The sequence below is a fragment of the Mixophyes fleayi genome, chromosome 1 (assembly GCF_038048845.1).
Source record: "Mixophyes fleayi isolate aMixFle1 chromosome 1, aMixFle1.hap1, whole genome shotgun sequence".
Taxonomy (NCBI): Eukaryota; Metazoa; Chordata; class Amphibia; order Anura; family Limnodynastidae; genus Mixophyes; species Mixophyes fleayi.
Window position 1 is genome coordinate 446990941 of NC_134402.1, and position 11579 is coordinate 447002519.

The 11579-nt window shown below is 43.7% G+C and overlaps 1 protein-coding gene across 12 annotated transcripts in view; it reads right to left on the reverse strand.

Moving 5' to 3' along the window:
- The window catches only part of PIAS2 (protein inhibitor of activated STAT 2), a 50883-nt gene extending 39782 nt beyond the window's left edge, over nucleotides 1–11101 (reverse strand). For 2 of the 12 annotated variants that reach the window (XR_012679145.1, XM_075186170.1), the window contains exons 1-2: nucleotides 10954–11046; nucleotides 3237–3690 (exon numbers count right to left, since the gene is read on the reverse strand). Coding sequence is in view for 11 of the 12 variants with exons in the window: in XM_075186170.1 (XP_075042271.1) it covers nucleotides 3237–3690; nucleotides 10954–11022 (523 nt within the window). In the remaining variant the exon portion in view is untranslated. Of the gene's footprint in view, nucleotides 1–3236; nucleotides 3691–10953 lie in introns of all 12 variants that reach the window. The other 10 variants (XM_075186156.1, XM_075186148.1, XM_075186133.1 and 7 more) reach the window with 7 other exon arrangements.
- Between the last annotated feature and the right edge of the window lie 478 nt (nucleotides 11102–11579).

Genomic DNA, 11579 nt, shown 5'->3' on the forward strand with positions numbered 1-11579 from the left:
CAAGCAAACGATCAACATAACATAGTCCTCTTCTGTACAGGGCAGAAAATTAAATTGAAATACAAACTTCAGGAGTTCATGGAGGAGTAAGCCTCCGCCACCAACTCGTTTGGATCGCACACTACAAACTTACCATTCATATCTAGGAAACTCATAATTGAAATCGGACTGAGCCCCGAATTGATTGGAAGTTCTAGCTCGTGATCTACTGAGCGTCGATTGGTTAGCGGTGATCATGTGACCGCCTCCCTTTCTATATAAACATCGTCTACACTGGTCAGTGTTACATGTGCCTCTGATGAAAAAGCTATACACGAGAAACGCGTCAGAAGACCCTACACGATTGGCGGAAGTTTTTTTTTTTTTATCATCCAAGCAACAAAGAGGATGTTATATTGACATCATCACAGAGACTGGCTGTAGGTCCTTCCTATACTTAAGAGCTGAAGGAACCGATAAGTATCTATTCTGCATCTGTATGTTTGCTGTGACTGGTTCCTACTAGTACTCTGAGGACTGCCTGCTCCCAGTGCACCTGGGGCTATTTGTTTCCAGCATTAGTGCATTATTTTTCAAGCCAAGGAAAGGACTATTTAATTCAGCATTTGCATCTGTGGTGATTATAATACTATCCTACCTCTGGAAGTTGCTCAAGAGATAAACAATTAATGTGCAATGTGGATTAATATACCGGGACTATCCAATTATTGTACATAATATATCAAAAAGGATTCCTGTTTATTATTGTCTGCACATTCCTGTTTTTATTAGGAATGTGCAGTTTGTATGAAATATTACAATAAATTATACAATTTCTCTAAGCTTTGTGCTCCTCTCCCTGTTTAACCTTTCTATCACAGCCAGCAGTAACTTTTTCAGCAATTTGTGCTACAGTAGCTCTTCTGTGGGATTGGACCAGACAGCTAACCTTCCCTACCCACACATCATTGAGCCTTGAGTACCGATGACCCTGTCGCTGGTTCACCGGTTGTCCTTCCTTGGAGCACTTTTGGTAGGTACTAACCACTGCATACCAGGAACACCCCACAAGACCTGTCGTTTTGGAGATACTCTGACCCAGTCATCTAGCCCTCAATCTGGCCCTTGTCACAGTCGCTCAGATCGTTACACTTGCCCATTTTTCCTGCTTCCAACACAACAACTTCAAGAACTGACTGTTCACTTGCTGCCCATTATATCCGACCCCATGACAGATGCCACAGTAATGAGATAATCAACGTTATTCAATTTGCTTATTAGTGTTTTGAATGTTGTGGCTGATCAGTGTATATCTATCAGCAGCATAGCCCCTTTACAATTGGAAACAAACAGTAGTAAAACAAGACTGAGTATTGACAAAAAACATAATCGGTCCCTGCTCGCAAACGTAAAATCTATAGCATACAACCCAATCATCCTGATCGATGGGAAATTAGGGAGGTATTATCTGTTCACTGCTGAACGGGTGCTGTGCAGGGGAGGACAAAGCAAGGCAGTCTAACACTTCAAAATCATTAAGTGGGACTATGCCCCAATCGTGCCATGGCCACGCCTACTGTCTCGATGCAGCCTACCCAAATGTTGGGAGGTATGCTATAGTAGTAATATTATATTAAGTATGGAACTACTTAATAGCATGGTGGCCTAGTGGTTAGCACTTCTGCCTTACAGCACTGGGGTCATGCGTTCAATTCCTGTCCATGGACTTATCTGTGTGGAGTTTGTATGTTCTCCCCGTGTTTGCGTGGGTTTCCTCCGGGTGCTCTGGTTTCCTCCCACACTCCAAAAACATACTGGTAGGTTAATTGGCTGCTATTAAATTGACCCTAGTCTGTGTGTGTGCTAGGGATTTAGGCTGTAAGCTCCTACGGGGCAGGGACTGATGTGATTGAGATCTCTGTACAGCGCTGCGGAATTAGTGGCGCTATATAAATAAATGATGATGAACTATCATACTATATAATCACTACTCTAACCTTTCCTTTTAAACATTGTATGCATAAATCAATAATTGATTGTAAATGTATTGTTACATTCTGAGCGCAATCTCTGTACCATTTTTGAGGAATACAATTTTATTTTTTTTATTTTTTTTCATGTATACTGTGTAATATACAAATGTTTGGGCTCCCAAGAGCAAACGGCCTGTTTCACCGAGTGTCTAGGGGAAGTTAACACAACCTTTAAAGGGTAGAAAAACTTAACCAGCATTACTGAATTCATAAAGATTAATAGAAACAAAAGCAGTGAAGGGGGCATGTGCATAGGTTTGGGCATCCGCTTAGCTATTATCACCTGACAAATAAGACAGAGAGGATATAGTGTTACATATACTTGAACTTTGGCTTCTATTTTTAGTGTTAACCTGGTATCTATACACAACTTGCCATGCCTGCTTAGGAACCTAAGAAGGATGCAGATAAAACGGGAGTCATGTTTGGGATCCGTGGAGAACCACAGGATAAATACATGTTAGAATGTTAGGTAATAGAAGTACACAAAGCCTCCGCATCATTTAGGTGCATGTAAAGTATTGCAATTAAGAGCTAGGAAGAGAGGCCGCAGAAAAGATGTACTTAATGTGACTGCATTACTGTAACTAAGTATAGACAATGCAATCCAGAGAGAAGCATCACACTTATAAAATAACATTACCACACTCAGCACCATTGAAATTCAATGAATATAAATACATGGTAACATTAATAAATGTAATGAATACATTCCTTAGTGTGTATACCGGGCTACCATGTCACAGTGATCAAACTCAAGATTTAGGGAACTACCACCATTCTGAATAGGGGTCCCTGTGACACAGAAAACAGGTTAGCAACATTTAATCAAACTGTGATACCAGGAACCTCAATTTATTATTAATCTGTATATGGCGCCAATATATTATATAGCGCTTTACAGTTTAATCATACACATCAGCCCCTGCCCCTAATGGAGCTTACCAGCTAAATTTTCTGAGACACACTATCTTAATATTGCATTCTTTTGTCTTCATGTCTTACATTCATAGTGTGATCTTAGTACTTCCCAAGCTTTCTCCTGCACAAACCTTTTAACAGCTTTAAGAGAAATAGGTGTTTACAGATAAATGCTACAAAATATAACGTTTCAGAAATAAGGATGGCGAATGGAGGTACAGAGATACTTGTTCCCTACACAAAACTCTAGAAAAAGCTATGTTTTACCATAGTGTGTACCTCATTACATCATCGTGCTCTTACCCAGGCTGGTTGGCTTTATGAGGACATCAAGCACATCATAGAAAGGAAGACTTTGGAGATGAACATCAGGATGTACAGGTGGAACTGATGGAGAACATGGCTGTGAAACAAAGTGAGGCTTGGTAATCTGTATAGCTGTGCTTGAAGGAGATGCTGGTGAGTTAGGAGCTACAGATGTAGAAGGCAAGGAGTGGATCCCGGCCACTGCAAGATCTGAATCCACTGGAGAGATGCTGTCCAAGTTGACACTTGATGAGCCCAGAGCGTCTTCTAATGAGCGAGGAAACCTTCTTCTATACAGGTCTTTGATTTTATTCTGAACAGCAGGACTGCATCCATTTTTCAGTAAATGGAGAGCTCGGGCGACAAGGTCGTGCTTGCGACCGCTTTTGTTGCGGCCAGCGAAGCCCAACAGAACTTGCAGTTCTGACACTCGAAAGCTTGATACCATATTCTGCAACAAGAAAACAAGCTGTCAGAACACTGCTAACTAAGGCGTAATTCCTATTGGTTGACGATGGATGTCCAGAGTCACTGGATACTTAAAAGATTGTGCTTGCTCCTAGACTTAATTGACTTCTTCCTTATTTCTACATGATTTTATCACTACTTTACATGAAGCTAACGAAGAGTGATGCTGGTCATACAGTCATTTAGGCAACTTTTACCTCTACATGTGTGGACTTAAACAGACTATCATATAAAGTCAAAACCTTCACATTATTTTTGGGCACGTCAGTAAATATGGATGGCAGATGACTGGCCTCAGCCCATCTGTACAATCATCTGCCAAACCCAACGTGGTCTTGTCATGTGTGTCCATGTTTGAGATTGTGGGTGTTATCTAGCAAGATCACAGTTAAAAAGGGGCTTTCTACTAACCCCTGTACCAAATTCCCTCCCTTTCCAATAACAGTACTTTTGTGCGGTCCTGTACCATGTGACCTTTTCAGCAGGGTCGTGGCAAAGACATAACTAGGACCGCTGATCCCCTTCTACAATACTCGTGTCTCTCCATAGCAGGATATCCGCCGCAACTGCTCCATCTGAAGGTTAAGCTGCTGTTTGGGATCTAACCCTCTACAGTGACACGATCCACTAAAGGTAACAAGCAAGGAACACCATTCAAAAAAGTCCCTGGGACAGCTCCATTCAGCCAACCAAAGTTCATCCTACAACCTTGCCCAAAAGACGAGGCTCTGTGACTCTACAGAGAAGGGGTGCGAGTGTGAGGAACAATCACTGAGCTTGCAGATTCTGATTAGTCCTTCCACTCACACTTCTTGTCTGAAGCCATTGTATAGTGGTGAATCTAAAAGGTTTGCCGGATTAGGTGGTAATGCAGTCTACTCTGCCATTATGTTAAGAAAAATACATAGAGGAATTAATGGGCACAATAAGTACAGTTATATGCGTAGGCATACCATTACACACACTATAACTATATATATATATATATATATATATATATATATATATATATATATATATATATATATATATATACACACACACACATACAAATATATATACATACACACATATATATACACACACACACACATACATACATACATACATACATACATACACTCTGCCATTACATTAAAAAGAAATAATGCAGAGGTATAGGAAAAAAAACATGGAAAACGTTAATATAATACAGAATTGAAGACATGGACACATTACATCAGTAAATAAATGAGACTTTAATGAGACTATGTATTTTCACATGTGCTAACAATACATGTTCTCTACACTTGCATACAGGAACACAAATGACACATGGAGCATTTAAAACAGGTTTATTATTGCTTCGAGATCATACAATTAAATATACACTCCCAGAAAGGCGTCGCTGTAGGAGCTATCAGCAGGTTGTCGGACAGATGGTCCTGACTGCATACCCACTGCAGAATTGGAACGACATCGGTCCATCGTTGAAGAACATTTTTTGTCCAATTTAAAATTGAAATAAAACGATACAATGCGCTTTGGAGCGATAACCGTTCATCGCTGCAGAGTACACACTAATGCGATATCGGGCCGAACAGTCAATTATCATTTGATTGGCCCGATAATCGGCTGAAAACACTGCACTGTGTATCCAGCCTAACACAAATCACATCCTTTTAATGGCAGGGGTCACAGTAATGAGTTGGTCAGAACAGAGACCAAAAACAAAAATAACTGAAAATGTTGAACAAATACAAGGGGTCAATTTGAAAACGGTATTTAAGGGCAAGTACTCAGATGTAGCTGTACACTGGTCTGAGATATGACTAAACATTACTATACCTCTATAAGGACCACAAGCGTCACCACACATAATACTGACGTTAAAAGCAGGACTTCCAGCAGGGACTGTCTGGAGAAGTCAGAACTGCAATTACTGGCTGTTTAGCACCGACAGATCCCTATTCTGAGCTGTACTGAGCTTTGCTTCTCAGCCTGTACCCCCTAGCAGGACATGTTCTGAGGCTCAGTCAGTATTGGTTAATTAATCTATTTCACTAGCAAATACATGACTCCCCCCCCCTTTGGAAATCTGCACATGCTGGTATCTTGTAAATGGTTTTTAGTTCCATATAAAATAATTCCATATATACATTTAGCAATAACAACATCATATTTAATTTAGTTTCACAATATTGCAGTTTCCAGTTGGAAGACAAGTCCTTACATGCAGAATTTATTTGACAGGAATCGCAATATAACTGAAGGCCATGGACTGAATAGTGTCTATGTGATACACAGATCTGTGATATAATAATGCTGACAGGAATTAGTCAGCACTGCGCTGTCAGTCACGTACAGCAGATTGTCAGCTGACTCCATAAAGTTACAACAAAGCTCAATCAGCTGCACGCAGGGCTATACTGAAACAAGCGCTGCACCAGGAAAGGTTCCAACATTCAAATAATACTTAAAAATAACAACAACTTTTGATCTAAGCAGCCCGAACCAAGGGACACGTATTCACATTGCTTGACAAAGCTTTGTTAATCTGAGCAATTTCAAGATGTGAGAAATAGTTCCATAAACAGCACATATGACCATCACTTCCTCGAATACAGAGGAAAGCAAGCTGTGGCTGTTGTGGAACTACAACTTGCAGCCTCCCCCTGCAAACCAAGAATTTCGAAAAGCTGGGGAGCTGGAATCCTAATCCTGTTTAATCTGAATGGTCTTCCATTGATATACATGTTGAGAGAAAAGCACAAGTGTCTTATGTTAAGGACTTTGTAAAGGTTTGAACATAGGAACAACACACACTTAGGGGCATATTCAATTGACGGCGGGATCGCCGAAAATCCTGCGCTCCAAAAATATTATCGTTAATACAGTAATCCTGCGCGTAAAAACCGTTAATACGGTAATTTACTCGCTGGATTTCAGCTCGCAGCTCCCTGAGCTGCAAGCTGAAATCCAGCGAGATATTACCGTATTAACGGTAATATTTTTGGAGCGCGGGATTTTCGGCGATCCCGCCGTCAATTGAATATGCCCTTTAGTATTCAGTTTTAGGTGGCACAACCCAGTGCCCAAAGATTACTTACCTAGGGTCCAGCATTTGGTCTAACAGGTGGGCACCCCAAAACCCTACGCTTGCCTTTAGCAGGATGTGGGGGAACCCGAAAGCCTCTATGGTGGACACCAGTAAGTAACCTTTTGATACTGGCTTTGATTTAGGATATCTGACCCAAAACTGAATGTTTATCGTTAGCTGGAATTATCCTTTAAGGCTGGTGCCACAAGGGCATTTCTGAAAGAAAACATAATATGGTGTCCTGAACGTCCCGAGAGAAGTCTTTTGGTTGCTAGGATGCCACATGTACCCTCAGGGGCGGATCTAGAAAAGTGCTCTACCCGGGGCGATTTAGGCCCCACCCTTTTCTAAAATCTTAGGCTGCCGACGGCTGCACACTAAGTGCAGGTCCGTCCAGCCGTGACACGCAGGGACAGTGTGCTGCTCTGATTGTGCTAAACACAATCAGAGCAGCCGAGCAGCACACTGTCCCTGCGTGTCACGGCTGGACGGACCTGCACATACTGTGCAGCCGTCGACAGCAAGTGTCTGCTAGGGGGGGCGATCGCCCCTATCACCCCTCCCCTGGATCCGCCACTGTGTACCCTTCAGAACATTCCATAGGCCAAAGTCACTCAGGCATTCTACAATTACACTGTTTTTTTTAGAAAAGTGTGATAAGGAAACTGCGTTCCCCAAAGAATCTTAAGTAACGCTACACAAGCTTCTCTATGTCATCGTAACACTACACTAAGGGGGGTATTCAATTGTTAGCGTTAACGGAAAAAAACGAGCGCTCAAAAAATCTTAGTGTTAATACGGTAATTACTCGCGGAATTTCAGCTCGCCGCTCCCTGAGCTGAAATTCCGCAAGTAAACTACCGTATTAACGCTTTTCGCGCGCAATATTACCGTATAAACGGTAATATTTTTTGAGCGCTCGTTTTTTTCCGTTAACGCTAACAATTGAATACCCCCCTAAGGGGAGATTGAATTCCCCCCCCCCCCCAGAATACCTCCATGGAAAACCTATTACCGTTAATATGGTCATTTTAACCCTGCTTTCTGCTCACGGCTCCGAGCACAAACCAGTTGAAATTACTGTATTAACGGTAATTATGCGCTCTATTACCGTAATATCTATAATAGTGCGTAGGCCACCTTACTTTTTACAGTCACTCGGCCAACTGAATTCTCCCCTAAGACTTGTTATATGGACTGAACACTGCATATTGCTGACTGTAATGGATTCCCAAAAGCAACCGTTAAGTATGTGAAATATTTGCATGTGACAGAGAAACAGCATTTCCAGTGAATGACATTTATCACTACAAAAAATCTATTTTCCTGGCTAGTAAGTAAGAGCCCCCACCTGCACAAAAAAAAAAAAAAAGTAAAAAAAAAAAGTGACATTTTAAACAGTGCACGCACGTCTGTCATTTGACTACACAGCACAGGAAAGCAAATTATATCTTGCAGAATTTGTTTTCATAAAGATTAATCTAACCTAAAACCTAGCAATGCTCTGAAGCACTTTGTGGAGCTTTTTAATTTTACCCAAAGTTGTGCAGTCTTCAAAAATAGTCTTCTCTGACTGCACTGTACAAGCACCTAAAAATGTAACTTTTAAATGCTCTGCAACATACCATGAAAGGTCACGCCAAAGATAATGAAACTCCTGTTATAGATATATGCCAAGAAAACCTGGCAAGGCTGGTGGAGGAGGAGGACTGGCGGGAGAGGGGCAGAAGGGCATTCATTATAACAAGGCTCAACTTTCTTTGGTGATGCAATTATTGTACTAAACAGACACCTTTATTATGGTTGTGAGGCTATTTAGTGGGTCTCACTAATCCATGCCCACAACTCATTTACCTTCATGGATTGACGAAAGGAAATATGTAAAGCTGGTTATTTCCCATATTCAGCGTCCTGGATAAAGAATCAGTCTGTAGCATCAATCATTAATTCAGCACAAGTTATTGCAATTGGAATATAAATGGATAAAAACTGAGAAAACTAGCTCACTGGTCGTGGATATTTTGGAAGGTCTGTCCCTCTCTATTAGCCAATTAATTAAGAAAAAAAAAAGTCTCCACGCAATAAGTAGTAAGACACATCTCCTCCGCCCAATTAATTATCACAGTTATCAAAATGGTGCTTTGACTACAATAGAGCACAAAAGGATGAAAGGAGCTGAAACTCAAAAGTAACCTGCAAGCAAAACGCTGGGGGCTGGGTATTTCTAAAACTGCAGGGTACTGATGGGAAACTTACATTATGGTCACCTTTAAATACCACTGGGTAGAACAAGAATAATTCAAATACAGCATCACATCACATATCTTATTGCTGTGAACAGAACCTTTGTGTGCCCACATTCTAGAGCAGCACAAATGAGGAACTGAACAAGTTGTTGCTGAAAAACATTTTGCTCCATAACAGTGTTTGCGATAAGTGTGAAAGTGGCTGTCAGACAAGCTACACAATATCCTTAGATAGGTAACTTGAATCTAAATATTTCCAGCTAGAGTCTAACTTTCCAGGGGTACAACCTTTTTATTCTCAATAACACCACCCAGATTTTTACTACTTTAATAACAAGCTCCTATAGGATTATGCCTGAAAACCACCGTCACCCTGTGCCACACTACCTCTACCATTCCCTTTCAGTGTCCTACAAGATACACCTACAGCACCCTTTACCTGCTCTATGTTATTCCTACAGCAGAGGTGCCCAAAACTCAGTCCACAAGAGCCACTAGCAAGACATGTTTTCAGGATTTCTGTCTGTAGGAACAGGTGGCATAAATACTGACCCAGCCAAATAGATTAACTCATCTGTGCGTGATTAAATAAATCCTGAATCATGGAACTGTTGGTAGCTCTTGAGGACTGAATTTTGGGCACCTCTGCCCTACAGGTATATTCCCCTACTCCATTTACAGGTTCTTACCCCTTACTCTGGGGCCACAGGATACCCCCTAAAGGTTCCTACCCTTACTCTGGGCAACAAGTTACCCCCTCCTACAGGTTGCTACCCCTACTCTGGGCAACAAGTTACCCCCTACAGGTTGCTGATCCTAATCTGGGGCCACAGGATACCCCCTACTGGTTCCTACCCATACTCTGGGGCCACAGGATACCCCCTATAGATTTCCTACCCATACTCTGGGGCCACAGGATACCCCCTATAGTTTTCCTACCCCTACTCTGGGGCCACAGGATACCCCTATAGTTTTCCTACCCCTACTCTGGGGCCACAGGATACCCCCTACAGGTTCCTACCCCTACTCTGGGGCCACAGGATACCCCCTATAGTTTTTCTACCACTACTCGGGGGCCACAGGATACCCCCTATAGTTTTCCTACCCCTACTCTGGGGCCACAGGATACCCCCTATAGTTTTCCTACCCCTACTCTGGGGCCACAGGATACCCCCTACAGGTTCCTACCCCTACTCTGGGGCCACAGGATACCCCCTACAGGTTCCTACCCCTACTCTGGGGCCACAGGATACCCCCTACAGGTTCCTACCCCTACTCTGGGGCCACAGGATACCCCCTACAGGTCCCTACCCCTACTCTGGGGCCACAGGATACCCCCTACAGGTTCCTACCCCTACTCTGGGGCCACAGGATACCCCCTACAGGTTCCTACCCCTACTCTGGGGCCACAGGATACCCCCTACAGGTTCCTACCCCTACTCTGGGGCCACAGGATACCCCCTACAGGTTCCTACCCCTACTCTGGGGCCACAGGATACCCCCTACAGGTTCCTACCCCTACTCTGGGGCCACAGGATACCCACTACAGGTTCCTACCCCTACTCTGGGGACACAGGATACCCCCTACAGGTTCCTACCCCTATTCTGGGGCCACAGGATACCCCCTACATGTTCCTGCTCTGGGGCCACAGGATACCTACCCCTACACTGGGGCCACAGGATACCTACCCCTACTCTGGGGCCACAGGATACCCCCTACAGGTTCCTACTCTGGGGCCACAGGATACCTACCCCTACTCTGGGGCCACAGGATACCCCCTACAGGTTCCTACTCTGGGGCCACAGGATACCCCCTACATACAATCACAGACTCTGACCCCCCTCCTGTCACTGGGGTATTTCAGACACTGAAGGGTTAAACGTCCCCCAATAACTGCCCGTGTGAGTGCGGGGACCGCACCATGGGAGAGCGCCCGTCACCGACACCCGGCTGCCCCGCTCTCACCCGCAGCTGCTCGGGATCCGCCATTTTCTCCCGGCGCTCTCCTGAGCCGGGCGGCAGTCACGTGACGGGGATCGGGGTTAGTGCGGGGGGCGGGGCGGCGGTTTTCGCGCGCACAGCGCGTGACCCAGACACTTCCCGCCCCCAACATAAGGCAGCGCGAGCACGTGAACGGCCGATCAGATCGATCTGTCAGTGACCGATGTGGTTGTAGCGGGAAGGGGACTCCATCATTATTCAGTCACATGGGAAATGGGATCACAGCTGTGTCCTGGCTGCCCAGGGACAGTCCCAGGGGTTAGAGGGTTGTCCCAATTTTTCAATATTAACCAACTGCATAATAAAATGACATGTTGTCACCCTCATAGATGTGATTCTATAATCTTATCTTATAATTTAATGTTATTTTCTGCTCTATTTATTGACTATAATGCAAACCACAAGTTATAACTGTGAGACCCCCTATGGGTGGATGTACCACCTCCCCAATATCCCATTTTAGGGACTGTCCGGAGGTCCCAGCGACCGGGACAATGGTGGGAGGTCTGTCCCGCTCACTGGTGAACGGGAGCTGGGAGTGATGG